At 44.2% G+C, this 20,000-nt stretch overlaps 1 protein-coding gene across 4 annotated transcripts in view; it reads left to right on the top strand.

The window, feature by feature from the left end:
* Positions 1 to 20,000, top strand: part of lamc3 (laminin, gamma 3) — a 128,935-nt gene that overhangs the window by 12,386 nt on the left and 96,549 nt on the right. For all 4 annotated transcript variants that reach the window (XR_006021659.1, XM_042059660.1, XM_042059659.1 and 1 more), the window contains exon 2: positions 7,637 to 7,941. Coding sequence is in view for 3 of the 4 variants with exons in the window: in XM_042059660.1 (XP_041915594.1) it covers positions 7,637 to 7,941 (305 nt within the window). In the remaining variant the exon portion in view is untranslated. The remainder of the gene's footprint in view (positions 1 to 7,636; positions 7,942 to 20,000) is intronic.

Here is a 20,000-nt window from a genome sequence, read left to right as displayed (position 1 = left end):
AGTAGCCACAAGCAATTAAGCATCAAAGACATTAAAAACAGAGAGAGAGAGAGAGAGAGAGAGAGAGAGAGAGAGAGAGAGAGAGAGGCAGTATGTCTGTCCACGTTTAATTGACTGAGTTCCCGGTCAGACTAAGGTTTTAGTATTCAGCTGAGAAGGCTATGTATATATATTTATATATTTATACAATTATATATTTATATAGAAATTGCATCTCCACCTCCGAGCATCAATTAAACTCAAACAGCAATTAATGAGAATCTTCCCTTGCCTGCAAAATCCCTCTCTGTTGGTCTCGCTTCTCCTTTACAGTAGTGTGTGTGTGTATGTGCGTGTGTGTGTGTGTGTGTGTGGGTGCGCACGCTTGTGTATGTGTGTGTGTGCATGTGGGCTATGTGTGCATGGTGTGTCTGTGTGTGTGTGTGTGTGTGTGTGTGTGTGTGTGTGTGTGTGTGTGTGTGTGTGTGTGTGTCTGTGTCTCTGTGTGTGTGTGTGTGTGTGTGTGTGTGTGTAGAAAATGACTCCCTGCAGCTACACCAGAGTCTGGAGACTAGAAATGCAAAGTCTCTTTTCAATCTCCTTTTCATCCTTCATTTCTTGCATAACTTTGCAGATAAGAGGAAAAGGGATATCAATTAAAGGAAAGGCCTGTGTGCCATTGTGAACAGAAGGTTTCTTTTCTCTAACATTCTAACATACAAGGTTCATAGCAACAATCTAGCTTTTTTCAGATATCAATCCTCCTCATTTACACATGTTTATTGTACATTTACATTATTCAAGTAAAGTCAAGTCAAGTCAAGTTTATTTATATAGCGCATTTCATACACAGAGGTCATTCAATGTGCTTTACATAAACAAAACCAAATAATTAATAACAAATAAAAGCATAGAAGGGCAATATAGTCAAAGAATAGTTCAAAAGGTAAAGATCATAATAAAAAGAAAACATAAAACACACAAGGTAAAATCATTTAAAAATAGAGAATGATTAAAAAGACAAAATAAAAGACACAGGTAGAATAATTTTCAAGCAGATTCAGAAATTATAACTCAGTTATAAGTTAGCAGAAAGCATAAAAACAGTTTAGTCTTAAGTCTAGATTTAAAACTGGCTACAGTTGGGGCCTTTTTATGTCATCCGAAAGTTGGTTCCAGAGCTGAGCCGCATAGCAGTTAAAAGCTGCTTCACCATGTTTAGTTTAACAGCAGGTTTTACTAACAGGTTTTTCTCCTGAGACCTGAGAGGTCTGGAGGGTGTGTACTGCTGAAGCATGTCTGAGAGGTATTTAGGTCCTGCTCCATTAAGTGATTTATAAACAAGCAGTAGTGCTTTAAAGTCAATTCTGTGACTTACTGGAAGCCAGTGCATGGACTGGAATTGGAGTAATGTGGTCAGTTCTTTTAGTTTTTATGAGAACCCTAGCTGCTGCTGCATATTGTATCACCTGAAGCTGTTTGATAGTCTTTTTAGGAAGGCCTGTGAAAAGTCCATTGCAGTAATCAACCGTGCTGGAGATAAATGCATGAATGAGTTTTTCTAAATCATCTTTTGACAACAGCCCTCTAAGTTTGGCAATATTTTTAAAGCTGATTTAGTTATCGCTTTCATGTGGCTGTTGAAATTTAGATCACTGTCAATTAATACACCAAGGTTTTTAACAGTATCCTTTACTTTCAACCCTTTTGTGTCAACCCTAAGTCTTTCCTCCTTTTTACCAAATATAATTACTTCAGTTTTTTCTATGTTCAGCTGAAGAAAATTTTGAGACATCTAGGTGTTGATTTATTCTATACACTGACACAAAGATTCAAGGGGACCATAGTCATTTGGTGACAGAGCTAAGTAAATTTGTGTGTCATCTGCATAGCTATGATATGAAATCAAATTATTTTGGATGATTTTTCCAAGTGGGAGCATATAGAGGTTGAATAATAGTGGCCCCAAGATCGACCCATGGGGAACACCACAGGTCAAGGACATTGGTGTTGAGGTACAGTTTCCAATGGCAACAAAGAAACTCCTTTCTTGTAGATATGATTTCAGCCAGTTGATAACTATGCCTGTAAATCCAACCCAGTGTTCTAGTCTGTGTAATAAAATATTGTGATCAACAGTGTCAAATGCTGCACTAAGGTCCAATAGCACTAGGACTGATGTTTTACCTGAATCTGTATTGAGGCGTATGTCATTGAAAACCTTGATGAGAGCTGTCTCAGTGCTGTGATTTGCTGAGCTTCTGTACCTTTTTTTCAAGTGTGTTGTCAAGTTAAGTTTCCCTCTATTTGTAGCTGGAAGTTCCGGATGTTGAATTAGTAATTGAGTAGATATGGTGAGTCTGATTTTGTCAATTTTACCTTTGAAAAAAGATGAGAATTCATTGCATTTATTAGTTGAGAGAAGTTCTGGCGCTAATTGTGAGGGGGGATGGTCAAATTCACATTCACATTGTCAAAAGCCTCCTCTAAATGCCTGAACTATATATGTATACTGTATATACAGTATATAACACCTTCATCACCATTATATATTTAAACTCCATCAGCATTTTGGCTGTATTGATTTGGAGAGGGTAAATTATCTAAGAAGTGATGTTTGTCGGAGAGTTGCTCTTAGTTATAATGTAATAATAAGGTGCCTTGTCTCCCATCCTTTAACAAATGGGGCCAACAAACGGATCCATTATTAAGCGTGCAGACATGAGACTATAGCGGCACCATGGTGTGAGGAGGCGGCAACTAAGTGTCCCACCATCAGAAAACATCATGAAATATGGAGAAAACGCAGGTTTCCACAGCGCGCTGCTGAATCTTAGATGAGCCCCGTTAACTTCCGGCGTTCGCTGCCACTCACTCCGCACGCTCGCCGGATTATGAGGACGCATCAATAATGTAGCCATTTCGCCGCTTCCTTCCCTCTGATGTGTGTTTCTCGTGTTTGAGACGCGCACTGATTTCTACTGACGCGTTGTGTGTGTGTGTGTGTGTGTGTGTGAGAGTGTGTGTGTGTGTATGTGTGTGTGTGTGTGTGTGTGTGTACATGTATATGTTGTGACAGCAACGGCACAAATAATTACACCCACAGCCACTCAACTTCTCTTGACACATTGCTGTGTGTGTTTTTGTATAAAGTAATCATCTTTAGTTTATCTTTCATCCATCTTTCTTTGCTCTCTCCTCCGTTTTAGATTTCTCTCTGTTAGCCATTGTCATGCTAGTCCATTTGTCTTTTTTGTTTAATTGTTTCCTTTCTTTACTTTCACCTTCTTTTTTCTGCCTTTCTTTCCTTTCTTCTCTCTTTGTCCATCCTCCCATCTTTTCCCTGCGGGCGTCTCTAGAGAAGAGGCTGGTCTCTGTGATTCTGATGGGGACTCGGCTCTCGTTCCTCAGAATATTTTTTTTCCCCTCCTGTGCACCCGGGGGGCACATTTTTATCTCCTTTGTCTGTTCATTTCAGTCCTCGTTCCACTTGTTTGTCAGTCTGTCTGTGTGTTTGTTTGTTTGTTTGTTTGTCTGTGTGTTTACTTGCCTATACGCTTTGGTGCCCACAGTAAACAGTGTGAGCAGTTTCACTCAGAGACCAAGTCTAAAATATATTTTTTTTTTTTTTTGGAAGTGGGTCTGTAACAACTGCTTCAGTTGTAAGATAATCAGTTTTAAAAGGAGCCTTTTACATTGAGCGATTTCCTCATTTTTAAAGGATCGCTGAATTAATTTTGTACGGCACAATGAAGTATGTGCTGCCTTAAACGCAATAAACCCCCATTTCAATAACTGCATCTGTTTCCTCTCCCTGCTCCACTAATTGATTTAGTGTCCCCATTATGCCCCCTCCACCACCCTACCCCCAAACACACACACACACACACACACACACACACACACAGAGACACATACCCAAACACACACACACACAGAGACACATACCCAAACACACACACACACACACACACACACATATACCCAAGCACACACACATACCCAAGCACACACACACACACACACACACACACACACACAAACACACATCCGGCTGGTTTTCTGTTCCTCCAGTTGGAGACGCAGACGGCCTGAGGCACTCTCTCTCTGTGAGAGATCGCAGGGAAAGGAAATGAACTTCGTCTGAGGATTGTCATTCTCAGATCGATTAGATTGCACTCTGCCCATTACTCTGTCCAGTTTTTTTTTTGTTTGTTTGTTTTTTGCTGTTGCTGTTTTTCCTCCATGTAGGAAACAGACTTTGCTCTTCACAGCCATTTGTAAAAGGATATAAATAATAATTTAACATGTTTGATTTTCTGCTTTGCTCAAGTGGCTGTTTCTTGGCCTCATAAGCAGCAGGAAGGTTTGGGGCCTGTCGGGATTAGAACCATTATTCACTGGGCCTGTTGATGGGCCTCCTCCTCCCATTTACCTGCTAATTCTAGTCCAGGTCCACCGCTGTCCTGATCCAGTCCATAATCTAGTTCAGACTTGTCTGTTCATTTAGTAGGTTAATTCTGTTCTTTCTTACGATGACATTCTTGTATCCAAAACGGTCCCATCCTGAAGTGATTCCATCTTGTGGTGACGTTCTATGGGGTGTATCCAGAGCCTCTGAGTGTATCCATTCCACACAGTGATTCCATCTTGTGGTGATGTTCCATAGGATGTATCCAATGATAAGTTATAGTAAAGGTATGAGAATGAATAACTGTCCTCTACGAGGAGCAGTAAATCTATGCAGTTTAAATGGAAATACATTCTGTATGCTATAGCACAGGGGTTCCCAAACTTTTCAACCCGCGACCCCCAAAATAACCGTGCCAGAGACTGGCGACCCCCACTATCCCTGGATGTGACTCAAAAAATAAAATAAAATGTGCGCACCGGCCATACGCACTAGGCTTATCCAAACACGGGCTTAACGACAACACAAAAGAACAGAGCAGCCTGTTATGATTTTACATATAGAAATGTACTATATGATAAAAGCAGAATACCTTAGTCAAAAAATAATATCCATGTAACATGAGTGCACATTATTGCTGTCGTGCAAACTTAACTTTGAAACATTGCTTTAATTTCCATTTTAACAGAAGAATATCTCAGTCAGGGTAATATCCACAAACTGTTGTAAACATATATATGTACATTGTTGCTGCGCAAATTTACATTTTGGCAACTATATTTCAGCGTTAATCTCATCTAATGAGATGGCTGCGCGCTATGCGCGGAACACAGCAAGTCCATTCTTGGTTTAATTGTGGAGACGGCCACAGATCATCCTTCACATTTAGACGCGATCTGTATTTGTTTTTAAATATATGTGCAGAGAAAGTCTTTTCGCACAGGTATGTGGAGCCAAACGGCGTCAGTACGTCCATCGTGGCCTTGAATAGTTGTGGATATTCCCTCTCGACTGAAATCCAGAACTCAGCAAGCGTCTTGAAATTAAAATCTGTCTTTAAAGTGCGGTCAAGTGACAGCTCTTTTATTTTTCCCAAATTTATTTGATTTATGGAAATCATTTCGCGACCCACCCCTCGGCGTCCCGCAATCCCCCGGGGGGTCCCGACCCCCCACTTTGGGAACCCATGATATAGCATATAGACTCCTTAATGCCACAGAACTCCAGTGCAGAACACCAGCTCAAGGTCATAATTGTTTTTGCCGGGCGGTGAAGATTCCAGACGTCTGTTCCGCTGGCTGTATTCTTTTAGAATCTTTGTTCCCCTCTGTGCCACTGGTGTTGCGTAATCTCCTGGATTACAGCAACATTACTCGCTGTCCTGGAGATTTAAATGCATTTCCGGAGTCTCCTCAATAACCTGAGGGTATTAGCAACTTACTTTTCAATGCACTGTTCCACCCTTTGTGTGTGAGTGTGTGTGTACATCATTGTGTGCATGCAAGTGAGTGTGTGTGTGTGTGTGTGTGTGTGTGTGTGTGTGTGTGTGTGTGTGTGTGTATCTTTGTGTACATGCAAGTGTGTGTGTGTGTGTGTGTGTGGGGTGTGTGTGTGTGTGTGTGTGTGTGTGTGTGTGTGTGTGTGTGTGTGTGTTAGCCTCTGTGGACTCTGTAGCACAAACAAAACTGTAATCATCACTTTTTTTAAATTAGTCTTTTTGCTACATGTTGTTAAAATTGAGCTCCTGACAGGCCGTTCCGCTGAGCTTCACAATCTGAGGACAACCCCACTTTTGGGGGAGCAATTTTCCATTTCGGCTCTATTGAGAATCATAAATCTTTTTGTTTTACCATTTGCCATCATACGGTACAGGCAGCATATGCCTGTGTGTGTGTGTGTGCGTGTGTGTGTGTGTGTGTGAGAGAGAGAGAGAGAGTCCTTTTGCAATCTGTTGCATGTCACTGGTTCCATTGATGGGGGCAGGCAGGTCAGAGAACTGGACCCGAGTGTGTGTCTCTTTCTCGGTTCCGCATCTCGGTCCTGTAGTTCATCTGGTAGAAATGCAGTATAACAGACTCTCACTTTCGTGCACTCTGGGACAAATGCAGTCACACCTGCTCCTGTCTACATTGGCCTCCAGCACCTAGGCATTTGGCTTTCTCTGGTCTGGCCCTGATGGTCTTGATCTGACTCTGATATAGCACAGATCTAGTCCTAATATGGCCCTAATATGGTCTTGATCTGACTCTGATATAGCACAGATCTAGTCCTAATATGGTCCTGATATGGTCTTGATCTGACTGATATAGCACAGATCTAGTCCTAATATGGTCCTGATATGGTCTTGATCTGACTCTGATATAGCACAGATCTAGTCCTAAGTCTTGATCTGACTCTGATATAGCACAGATCTAGTTCTAATATGACCCTAATATGGTCTTGATCTGACTCTGATATAGCACAGATCTAGTCCTAATATGGTCTTGATCTGACTCTGATATAGCACAGATCTAGTCCTAATATGGTCCTGATATGGTCTTGATCTGACTGATATAGCACAGATCTAGTCCTAATATGGTCCTGATATGGTCTTGATCTGACTCTGATATAGCACAGATCTAGTCCTAAGTCTTGATCTGACTCTGATATAGCACAGATCTAGTTCTAATATGACCCTAATATGGTCTTGATCTGACTCTGATATAGCACAGATCTAGTCCTAATATGGTCCTGATATGGTCTTGATCTGACTCTGATATAGCATAGATCTAGTCCTAATATGGTCCTGATATAGCACAGATCTAGTTCTAATATGACCCTGATATGGTCCTTGTATGGAACAGTTACATTGTACACTGGGGAAGTGCTTCCAGCATTCAGGATGGTAGCAGCTCTAATCTCTAGCCTGGGTCCAGTGCTGAAGGAAAGACTCCCCAAGAAGTGCCTAAATGGGTTTTGCCTTTGAACTGTGTTTGTCTACATACATTATGTACATTAAGCACACCCCTACATAGGCACCGACATTCAATCAACAGTAGATTTTAAATTGCAATGCTGACACAAATAGAACTGAGTCATAGTCTATACTATGTACAGTATATGTATATACTATATATGTATATATGTATATACTAAAGAGTTCCATGTTGGTGTGAAAGCCTGTGAGGTATTGAAAACGATGGATGTGCGGCAGGCCACCTGTGACACAGCATTTGTGTGTGTGTGTGTGTGTTTCGTCTCTCCTAGGCAAGGCGTTTGAGATCACGTACGTGCGTCTGAAGTTCTACACCAGCCGGCCGGAGAGCTTCGCCATCTACAAGCGCTCGGAGGAAGACGGGCCCTGGCAGCCGTACCAGTTCTATAGCGGCTCGTGCCGCAAGACGTACAGCCGTGACGCCCGCGGCTTCCTGCGGCCCGGCGACGACGAGCGCTCGGCCCTCTGCACCGACGAGTTCAGCGACATCTCGCCGCTCACCGGGGGCAACGTGGCCTTCTCCACACTCGAGGGACGCCCTAGCGCTTACAACTTCGACCAGAGCCCAGTGCTGCAGGTGAGATGGATGGAAAGTGTGTGTGTGTGTGTGTGTGTGTGTGTGTGTGTGTGTATAAGCGTGTGTGTGTGCTGCTAGTTTGTGAGCACAGAGTCCTTGATATCCCTGTCTATGTACTGTGTGTGTCTACACTGTACATGGGTTTACGTAGCAGTGTGTGTGTGTGTGTCTGTGTGTGTGTGTGTGTGTGTGTGTGTGTGTGTGTGTGTGTTGTTGTTGCTGTATAAGCAATGTATTCCTCTCTCTTTCTCTCTGAGTGCATGAGGCTATGTAAGCCACTGCACTCTCATGTGAATGTCTCCCCTCTGCCCACTCTGGTAAGTGCAGGGCCTTACTGCATCTTTTTGAGGCAGGATCAGTAGAAAATGCTTTTGTGCCCGACCAATGCACAGACAGACACACACACACGCATACACACACACACACACACGCACACACACACACACACACACACACGCACACTTACATGCACACACACACACACAAACACACACACACACACGTACTTTGTACCCGACCGCCACCTCTGCCACCTCTAGCTGTTTCACTGAGAGGCCTGACAGGGATCTCATGTGGCCCCTCAGGCATTTAGAGCTCACCGACACACACACAAACACACACACACACACACACACACAGACCCAGAGGCTCTGAGCGCTCTCTGCTCACTCAGAGTGTGTGTGAGGTTTTCAGGCTTTTAAGCTATCCCCTACACACGGTGGTCAAGGCTGCACACAGACAGTATAATAGGGCCCAGTGGAGCTGAACACAGAGTCTTAACAAATGGCATTGCCACTAGAAAGGTTAGTGATGTGTGTGTGTGTGTGTGGGTGTGTCTGTGTGTGTGTGTGTGTGGAAGTGTGTGTGTGTATGTTTGTGCATGTGTGTGTGTGTGTTGGGGGGTTGTGGGTGTATGTAGGGGTGTGTGTGTGTGTGTGTGTGTGTATGCATCATGTCATGTGGAGGTATGTTTGTATGTACGTGTGTGTGTGGAGGGGTGTGTGCATGTGTGTGTGTGTGTGTGTGTGTGTGTGTGTGTGTGTGTGTGTGTGCTCATGTGGAGATGTCTGTGTGTGTGTGTGTGTGTGTGTGTGTGTGTGTGTGTGTGTATGCGGCCACATGTACACATTTGTGCAGCTGATGAATTGAACATTGAGGCCTTGGAAAGCTCTCCTAATGATGCATATAGCTTCATTTAGAGTCTAGTCCACAGTGACCTTTCCGGAGAGCAAGGAGCATCTGTTGGCCGCTCCCCTGGTTATTTCTAGACAACGCCGGACTCCAAATAGAGCATTCTTCAGGCGCTAGGCAACCTTCTTGGAAAGAGTCACACTGGAGTCGTCTGGCCCTCGAGCCAGCGCCACACATCAGCACTAATAAGAGTTGACAACACACACTTAACATGGGGAGTCACACACTCACAGGCACAGTGCGATGAGGCATGCAAGCAATGTAAATGTACGTACACACACACATACACATACTGTACACACGCACACACACACACATACATACACATGCACACACACACACACACACACATACATACACACACACGCACACACACACACATACACACACACACATATACAGAGAGTGAGAACACAAATTAGTAAGGCATAAGGAGTAAGGTGCATGTAAGCTTCAAGAAGCTCTTGAAGACCCAGCTCTTCCTAGAGTACCTCCTCTCCTAACTTATCTGACAACCCAACATACTAGGATACACTTCCCATGCACTTCACATGCACTTATACCATGCACCTACTATGCACTTATACCATGCACTTACTATGCACTTTATTAGTATTTCAACTTCTGAACTCTCATCCTCTGGTAGTAGGATTTATTGAATACATGTATGTTTAAATGCAAAGACAGTTGTACAACACAAACACACACACACACACGCACACACACACACACACACACACACACACACACACACACACACTCAGCCTGCTCAGCCTTCGTATGATGCCCGGAGTGTTAAACAGGCACAAGCTGCTCCCTGTGTCACCACCAGGGTGGCGCCGAGAGAGCTAACCAGCACAAGCTGCTCTCGCATACCCCTCCAGGGCAGTGACAGCTTCAGAGATCAACTCCAGATGAGTGGCACCTCTCGCTCCACAGCCAGACTCCCAATATCAAGCCTCTGGCACACACAGACTCAATGGAAGAGACTATTCTGGGGACTTCAAAAATGTGGAGAATCTTGTTTTACTTTTAAGAAATGGATGGATGCAAATGTGATATTTTTATGTGGGCTGTAAGCATGTTGTTGCATCTATGTCTAGACTAGTCATGAAAGTAGGTTGTACTGTGTGTGTGTCTGTGTGTCTGTGTGTGTGTGTGTGTGTGTGTGTGTGTGTGTGTGCGTGTCCGTGTGTGTGTGTGTGTGTGTGTGTGTGTGTGTGATAGAGAGATAGATAGAGAGAGAGGGTGGGAGAGAAGGCGAGGCGAGTGGTAGGGGTCCACTTAAAGAGCATTGCTGCTGCGTTTGGAGAGGTCTCTTAGTGGGGAAGGATCCTCAGCAGGCGTCCTCCTTTAATCAAAGACCGGAGCTTTTATCTGTGACATGTCCCTTCTCCATCTCTCCCTCTCTTTTTCTCTACATCTCTCTCTCTCTCTCTCTCTCTCTCTCTCTCTCTCTCTCTCTCTATATATATATATATATATATATATATATATATATATATCTTTTACTCTCTCCATCTCTCTATTTATGTACATCTATCTCTCTATTTTTCTCTCTCACTCTCTCCTCTCTCCACGTCTCTCCATTTCTCCTCTCTTTATTTCCAATACATGCAGCAAGAGATAGATGGGGAGAGAGGAGAAAAGAAGAGAGAGAGAGAGAGAGAGGCAGAGAGAGAGAGAGAGAGAGAGAGAGAGAGGCAGAGAAGAGAGACAGGGAAAGAAGGAGGGAGAGAGTGACAGCAAAAAGAGATGTGACCGCTTTGACAAGCACACAGGGCAAGACAGAAGCGTGATGATGGAACAGGATGTGAAATAAAGGCAACAGCGTTCAAGCGAGCTGACCAGAGGAAACACAAACACACCAAAACACACTCTTCATTCTTCTGACTGCCTTTGCCACAGTACTCAGATGATTAGAGCAGCCCTCCAGGACCGCTTGTGTGTGTGTGAGGAAGAACACAAATTAGCATGGCTAATCCACACTTGTTCTCCCTCCTCCTCTCCTTCCTTTACCCCCTCACTATCCTCCTGTCCCTCCTCTCTCCCCTTTATCCCCCTCTTCTCCTCTCCCTCCTCTATTCCCCTCTCCTCTTCTTCCTCCTTTATCCCCCTCTTCTCTTCTCTCTCCTTCTCTCTCTCCTCTATCCCTTCTCCTCTTCCTCCTCTATCCTCCTCTTCTCCTCTCTCTCTCCTTCTTTCTCTCCTAACCCCCTCTCCCCCTCTTCCTCCTCTATCCCCCTCTTCTCTTCTCTCTCCTTCTCTCTCTCCTCTATCCCCCTCTCCCCCCTCTATCCCCCTCTCCGTCTCTGGCAGGGTGGAGATTGTGTGGCTCTGAGACACAGGGCATGTGTCGCATCCCAAACAAGTCTGACCAACTTCCTCCTCCCCTCTGCCTGTGGGCAGGGTTAGATAAGGATACGTGCCACCATGAGATTTGTGGCTCGGAGCTCTGAACTCCTCTGCTTGTTTCTATTTAAATCCCCTTATTTGTGCTGTTGCTTCTTGTTTGTATTTTTTGTCATATTCTTTTCCTTCCCCTTCATATTCGTTGTCTTTTTTCTTAATCGTTTTGCTCTCTGCTTTGCTCTTTCTTCTTCATCTCCTTCTTTTTCTTCTTCTTCTTCTACTTTCTCTTCTTCTTCTCTTCCTCTTCTCCCTCTTCTTCTACTTCTTCTTCTTTCTCTTCGTCCTCTTCTTCTTCTTCCTCTTCATTTGTCTGCTAGCTCATAAGTCTAAAATAAATGCTCATTTCAACCCACGGATAAAGTGCTGGAGTAAAGAGCCCTTTCTCATAACTAAGCACTGGAGCCAGGGACACACCAAACCAACTCTCTGCCCACAGCCAGCATCCGGCTGGTCAGTGAGCATCTGTTTCACAAGTCCGCTAAATGGGCTCTGATTTATAATGATGAATCACTACTGGACCCAGGGGTGAGAGAGTTGCTCTGCATGTGTTCTTGTGCCACCAGACACAGGCAGTGCGAGGCGACTTGACAGTCTGGCCGCAGAGCAGGTGAAGTTGGTTTAAAGTGGCCCTAGATTAACTGCTCAAAATATACTTTAAGGGGATCACGCTAAAGCTGGAATCTGTAAAACACATTCAGACAAATTCATGGTGCTATATAAATAACACAACACAAGCTTTCATCCCCTCTTCTCATTTGCCCTCCCCTTCTCTCTCTCTCTCTCTCTCTCTCTCTCTCTCTCTCACACATACATACACACACACACACACACACACACTCTCCCTCTAGTTTTCTCCCTGTAGGAGTGTGCTGGACAGGTGCCGTAGCGTAAGAGGAGAGTGTGTGTGTGTGTGTGTGTGTGTGTGTGTGTGTGTGTGTGTGTGTGTGTGTGTGTGTGTGTATGTGTGTCTTTGATCATTGTACGCTCGGCGGCTGCGCTCTGTTGTTTTAAACGTGGCCCTTTGATGCTAAGCACCAAAACTTCCTCCTCGGTGACACTGTCAGCCCCCGTTGTCTCTCGACAGCGATGAGGCGATCAAAGGGGGCTGGATACGGGGCGCTGGGCCGCTCTGGAGTTTTGAAACGCTAACGACACAAGTGGTTAAATACAGCCGGAGAATCGTAGCGGCAGCTAGCCGCGCTAAGCCCTGGATTAGCGGAGGGTATTTACGGGTAGCTTTGGAGGACTGGAGGCAGAGGAAGGTGTCACTAAAACTGAGAGAGTGCTGCAAATATGTCTTAAGTAAAGTGGCGATTTTGCTAAAGCAGCTCTTACTCTTTTAGTTTTAGCGTCACTCTCTCTGATTCTCTCTCTGCCTGCCCCCCCCCCATTCCCATCCCGCTCTCTCTGTCAGTTTAATTCAAAGCAGATTGTTATATGAAAACAAACAAAATAAGAATAGAAATAATCAGATAAACAGATAAAAATAGAAATAATCAACAAAGATAACTAGGAAGGAACTATTTCTCTCTCTCTCTTCCTCCCTTCACTCTCTCTCTCTCTGTCTTGTTCTCTCTCTCTCTCTCATTCTCTCTTCCCTGGTAGTAGTTAATTTATTTTGTCTGTAATTATTCATGTTGAGCTGTTAATTAAGAGCCTTTAAAGTGGGCAGAGGGCGTCTATAGGGGCCTCTCATTTCATCTGATAGTATTCTTCCCACCGCCCTCTCTGTGGTCAGACCCCCCGCACGGAGTCTCAGGCTCCAGCCTAGCGTTTGATCTGCAGCTTTTATTTCTCGTAAAATCAGACGTCGTCATCGCCATAGGAAATGGCAGCACAAGAGAGTTGTTTTGTATCTCTAGTCTAGACATTGAAGAGTGGTAATCATACTAGTTGCACTAATATTAGTAGCAGAAGTACTTGTGGTGGAATTTTTTAAAAGCTGAAACAAACCATATCATTGATAGCAGTCTCTTATCATTGATAGCAGTAACAGCACTATTGGCAATAAGAGAAGGATAGGATGTGATTTAATGCGTTATAGCATTACTGCCTGCCTTAGTACTGCTGCAGTACTAGCATACTGTGTAAAAATATGTATGTAATTAAGTCAGAGACTATGTACAGACTAGATGAGGCATGTAAGAAAACTGTAAAAAAAAAAAAGAACAAGGATTATTGCTGTCTTGGTGTTGTTGAGTTGCTTTGCTGAGAGAAAACAACTCACAGTATCTCAAGGCAATATGGTATAAGTCACAATTATGCTGTATTTGCATATGCATGTGTGTGTGTGTGTGTGTGTGTGTGTGTGTGTGTGTGTGTGTGTGTGTGTGTGTGTGTGTGTGTGTGTGTGTTTGTGTGTGTGTGTCTATGAGTGTATGAAACTTTCTTTTCCACTCTTCCACATTTCATCAAAACATTCTTCACTGGTTTGTCTTTTTTCACGCCTCTCCCCCTTCTTCCAAACAAGACGCTTCCCTCATTCTGCAGGCTGGTTGCGTCCAGGCCCAAACGCACCGTGCGCAGCTGTAATTGCTCTCGTGAATTCGCCGAGCCGTCCGTCAGCTCTAATTGCCGTGCGCTCCGTAGATCTCTCTGTGGTCAGGCTGCCATTGACACACTGATTATAAAGACTGTCACAGCAATCGATAAAGACTGGGGAGACACTGATAAGGCAACAAGTCTTTTTTTTTTTTTTTTTTCCAAAACTGTTCTTGTTTTTCTTTTCACGTCTCCTTCGCTCTCTCCTTCCGTCCTTCCCTTTCTTTTCTCGGAGTAATGAGTGATGATGTGCTCACACAGGAACTGGCCAAGCATGAGCCTCTTATTTGATTCAAAAGGGAATCAATGAAGTCTCTAAAAATCTCTTTTCTCTAAAAGCCTGTGCTCGCTCTCTCTCTCTCTCTCTCTCTCTCTCTCTCTCTTTTTCTTTCTCTCTCTCTCTCTCTCTCTCTCTCTCTCTCTCTGTCTTCGTCTTCATCTCTCCGGTCCTCCTCAGAGCGGAGGGGTGGCCTATAGATATTATAATTTGGAGGGAAGGGATGAAAAGAAAGTCATTTTCAGGGGGCATTTATGGGTCTTTTGTTCGGTGCACGACACGCGGTCAGTGTCCTGAATTTTCATGGTGATGAGCTGACCTTTTCTGCAATTCCGGCAGAATGAAGCGGAGCATGTCTGTGTATGTGTATGTGTGTGTGTGTGTGTGTGTGTGTGTGTGTGTGTGTATGTCTTCGTCTGTGTTTGTATGCGTGTCTAAGTATGTACAGTGTATGTGTGTGTTTGTGTATGTGCGTGTTTGTGTGTCTAAACAGTGTGTGACTAGGTGTGTGTATGTATGTGTGTGTATCTAAGCATGTGTGTGTGTGTATGTGTGTGTGTGTGTGTGTGTGTGTGTGTTTGTGTGTGTGTGTGTGTGTGTGTGTGTTTGTGTGTGCGCGCGCACATCTCAGTGAGTGTGTAGAACACAGCCCACAGTGCCTCCTCCTCCAGGCATGGAGATCCTGAGACCTAGAGGTTGGTCCCACATCAATCCGAAAAGGAAAATAGTTTTTGGAACCCTCTCAAAGAATGAAATGAGCACACACACACTCTGCACACAAAGAGCCTTTTCGGAGGCAAAGGATATTAAGCCTTGAGAATCCACTTGATATCAGCGGGTGTCATAAAGGGCTAATAGATACCTTATTACAGTGTTATGACAGCACAGAAGTTGTCAGACGAGTAGGTGGCACTGCTCCATTGACATGTAAATGGATTTGTCTTTATCTGCACCTCGCTGCTCAGCAGGATCCAGCCTACTCTCCGCCTGAGCTCAGTCAAGCTCCCACAATGCACTGCAATTGTCACTTCACAAGAGCATACAGGCATCTTTCTCTCTCTCTCACTCACACACATCTCTCTCTCTCTCTCTCTCTCCATCATACTTTTTTTTCTCCTCCTTTTTATGCTGCCTCTTGTTCCTGCGCTGGGAGAACGTTACTTAGCCTCCACACTACACGTGTCAACAGAGCATGAAATGAAGACTGCTCGTCTTTCAGTTGCCTCCATAAGTAAGACAGAGACTATATATGCGTGTGTGTATGTGTGTATGTGTGTGTGTGTGTGTGTGTGTGTGTGTGTGAGAGAGAGAGAGAGAGAGAGAGAGAGAGAGAGAGAGAGATGGTGTGAGAGTGAGAGCTGGAGAGAAAGAGTGTGAAAAGATACATGCATATTTCATCAGCTTCAAATGGAGAAGCGCTTGCCCGCCTGTTTTATTAGCATTTTAATCCCAGCTCAGGCTTGCCGAAGTGTTTCCCCGACCGTGCACGCCACAGAGCAACTTTCACAGACATCATTCTCTCCCTGCGCTAAGCCTGGCCCCCCTACCAGCCTTGGCTCTGCCGAACAGATAGAAAACCGGCTCAGAGAAGAAAGACAGACGGGCGAGACAGAGATGGAGAGAGAGGGAGAGAGAGGAGAGAGAGAGAGGAGAGAGAGAGAGAGAGAGAGAGAGAGGAGAGAGAGAGAGAGGAAAGGAGAGGGAGAGGCAGGGGAAGAAAAAATGAAGACAGGATGTTTGAACTTTGAATCGGATGACAAAGAGAATGAGCATCACCCCTCCCTGCCTCCAGTGCCCTGGTTTTATCCCACCACAGAGTGACTCCTCAGAAGCGCCTCAGAGAGGCCTCTTCGCTATCTTCTCTCTTCTCTCTTTCTCTCCACTCTCCTCTCCTCTCTTTCTCTCCCCTCTCCTCTCTCCTCTATCCTGCTCTGCTAACCACGCTATCTTGCCTGTTGTTTTGTTTTGTTCTGTTCTGTTGTATTATTGTGTTGCGTTGCATTGGATTGTGCTATATTGGGCTATTTTGTGCTTGTGCTGGGTAGTGCTAAATTGGGGTAGTTTGTGCTGGGTGGTTGGGTTATTTTGTGCTTGTGCTGGGTTGTGCTTGTGCTGGATTGGGCTATATTGGGCTATGTTGTGCTTGTTCTACTGTAGGTTGTGCATGTGCATATTGGGGTATTTTGTGCTTGTGATGGGTTGTGCATTTTAGGGTATTTTGTGCTTGTGCTGGGTTGTGCTAAATTGGGGTAGTTTGTGCTGGGTTGTTGGGTTATTTTGTGCTTGTGCTGGGTTGTGCTTGTGCTGGGTTGTGCTATATTGGGCTATGTTGTGCTTGTGCTTGGTTGATCTGCGTCGTATTTGCTGTGTTATGATGTGGTGTGAGCAGTATTTGTTTGTAATTGAGCATTTGCAATTGAACTATTAAGATCTGTTAACTTTGCATAGCTTTATACTTTATTTGATTTTATATCGTATCATATTTCGCCATTTATTTTCAGCACTACTAAGATCAGAGTTATATTGTCCAGCCCTATTTTATGCTGTTTAACACGTATAACAAATAGCTCTGTGGGGCATCTGTCCACTGCAGTCTGTGCTTTCACAGTGCAGAATAATGCAAGTGACTGCAGAGCTAGTGTCCATTTTGCCACAAGCACATGGCTTACATCAGTTTCAACAGTATAACCCGGGAGGCTGTCTCTTTGAAGCTCCCTGGCCGACTTAGACAGCCGGCCATGTTGAAATCTGACTTGCTGATTACAGACCCCAGACAGCCTGAGAGAATAGCCTTTCTCTCTCTCAACTTCTGATATCAGAATGCAAATCCGACCGGCACAGGTATTGGCCATTCCAAACACCTGCCGCCTCTTTGATGTTCTGGGTTGTGTCCCATGACATTCACAAACAAAGCACAATCTGCTGTTCTGTGGACTTTCATGCTAATACATGCTGTTATCCTGGAGGTGTACAATAGGCATGAAGGAGGAGAGAAAATGCTTTGTGACGCTGTGTCGAGCTACAGTGGGTCCCAGTTAAGTTTGGACGGGTTCCTTCATGAATCACGCACCCCATTTTCTCAGCAGAAATGGCACAAACTGCAGTTGTCACAAACAACCACAAGGTGTCACTTGGGAGTTCTGCCAATACTATTTTTGATGCGACTTGGCTTAACTGCTTCCATGACGCAGTGAGCCATTATCAAACATATGATAATACAATAGCGTGAGTTTATATATCTTATACCCTATTTGTCACGGTTACTTATAGATTTGATAGTGTAACGATAAGCGCATGAGACTTTCAGCGGGGGCACGGGAACTTAAATTGATCACGGTAGTTTAAGCTTACACTTAAACAGACAAAACATTCTAATATGAAAATGTAGATGCAATTGTTGTAAAATGGTGCAGCTCCTTTAAGAAAGCCCCGTGCGCAGGGATGGAAAGAGAGAAAGCGAGAGGGGATGTGTGTTAGAACTTAGATGCATGTAGAAAAAGTAGACATGCTGTTGAGACTGGAGCGAGTCATATTCAAAATAATGCAAAAAATAAATCCGCAGATAAAACCAATTATCCTCATTCACTGCAACCGCAGCATGCCTGCTTGCCGACGTTCAAACGAAAAAGATATCAAAGCACCTTTTGCGTTTGAATGTAGCACGAATTTTTTTTTAAACAGATGATGAAATGATTTAGCTCAGTGGTTCTTAACTGGTCTGGCTTTGGGACCCACAATTTCCCATGTTCATGAAGTCACGACCCATATATATTTTATAGAGTTCAAGACAACAGATTTGGTGAACTACATGCTAAGAAAGGCGAAGTGCCTGTCGGCCTATTTGTTTGGAACATGCTGTTTGGCATTACATTTGTGAAGTCTCCAACTCCTGATATCACCTTAAAGTACTTGACAGGTCTGTCTTTGACAGGTGTACTTTATTATGAGGCATTTTCACTCATGTTCCAGCAATTGTGAACATCGCACACTGTGGATTCTGCACCATTTCGTCTCAATTTAAGTCTATTTGAAATGGGCGATTTCTTCTCTTTTTTTAACCACAAGCTCCACGACCCACCCAGAATGGTTCCGCGACCCACTTTTGGGTCCCGACCCACCAGTTAAGAACCACTGATTTAGCACTGATTTAGAAGACAGTAGCCCAGCCTAACAAGCATGTTGCATGTTGTAGGCCTAAATTTCACTTAAATTGCAACCGCAACATGCCTGCTTGCCAACGTTCAAACGACAACGAAAAATATATATTAAAGCAAGAGGGTTGAGTTTGAATGACACGGAGTTCAGACTCATATTGCTCCTCATAACCATCTATAAAAAAAGTGTTTTTTCTTTTCTTTTTGAGCACGTCCGAATCCCAGGACATAACGCACTGGACCTTATAATAGGCTCGAGATATAATTCCAAAGGGGGCAGATATAGGGGCCTACTGCACTTAAAACTTAAAAAGATTGAACGAAGCTTACCGAAATATTTGATTAGTATTAGAACCGGCCCGCAGGCCACAGCCGGCTGTTGTTTTGCGCATCAATGCTCCATTCCCCACAATGCAACGGTAGCCCACGAACTCACTGCAGCGCTGCAAGTGGGCCTCGGCTTCATTATTCATCAGTATTCAGTCAGGGCAGATGTCAACTTTCCGCTACCCCCCCTCCCCAGTGCTGTGCCTGAACGCGTTCATTGAACGAGTCACTCACAATATGTATTTTGAGCGAACGTGAACTGAACGTACTGTATTAGGCTACTACTGCCTGATGAACGTTACTGTGAACTCGTTCATTCTGGTGTCTGTGAACGGCACGCTCTTTCAGTTTAACTTTGTTGAATAGGGTGCCAGATTTCTACAGAGCCTTCCACGCGAAAACCCGGCTAAAACACACCGTAAAAAGGCCTTAATATGGCAGCATGCAGGTCACCATTTGTCAAACAATGGGCCGCGGTCCGCAATGTGGACAATGGTCTGCAGAGTGAAATTATTCCCGGGCCATCGTCTGATAATTTGCAGCGCAATTGGTCAAGGAGCCGCGGACAGAAAAAGAAAACAAACTAACAACTTTAACATTAACATTATGTACAAAGCTTATAGGCTACAGTGGACTAGCATGTTGCAGGGGCTGCTAAAAACACAGAGAAACGCACTGAAAACTCGGCCAATCACAGCCCTTGCTGTCGAATGCTCCGTCCGGTTCGACCGTGGAACGCCACAGCGGACTATGCTGCCCCCAAGCGGCTGTAGTTGTACTTACATTTCACCCAGCTGCGTGAATCACCTTGATGGTGAATGAAGTGTCAATTCTTAACTGGGACCCACTGTATGCTGTGCTCACACATACTGAAATGCTAAAGCATGCTGTTGTGTAAGGCCTTGATTATATTTGGGTGTGCATTTGCACACAGGCAGTTGCGTAGTTGTTGTTATAATATCTGCTTGGTGTCCACTTTCTAAAACATTCTGACATTCAACATTCTAAATCAGTTAACGCAGCTTAATCTTCCAAAACAATTTTCCGTGATCAATGAGCACTGAATTTCTCATAAACACTTTTATCTTACATTTAACGTGTTCTACTTCATTGACGCACATTATAAGAAGAAGGCTTAAAATGTTTTAATGTTCCAA

Source organism: Alosa sapidissima, chromosome 13, assembly GCF_018492685.1.
Source record: "Alosa sapidissima isolate fAloSap1 chromosome 13, fAloSap1.pri, whole genome shotgun sequence".
Taxonomy (NCBI): Eukaryota; Metazoa; Chordata; class Actinopteri; order Clupeiformes; family Clupeidae; genus Alosa; species Alosa sapidissima.
This window is presented reverse-complemented; position numbering and strand designations above follow the sequence as displayed.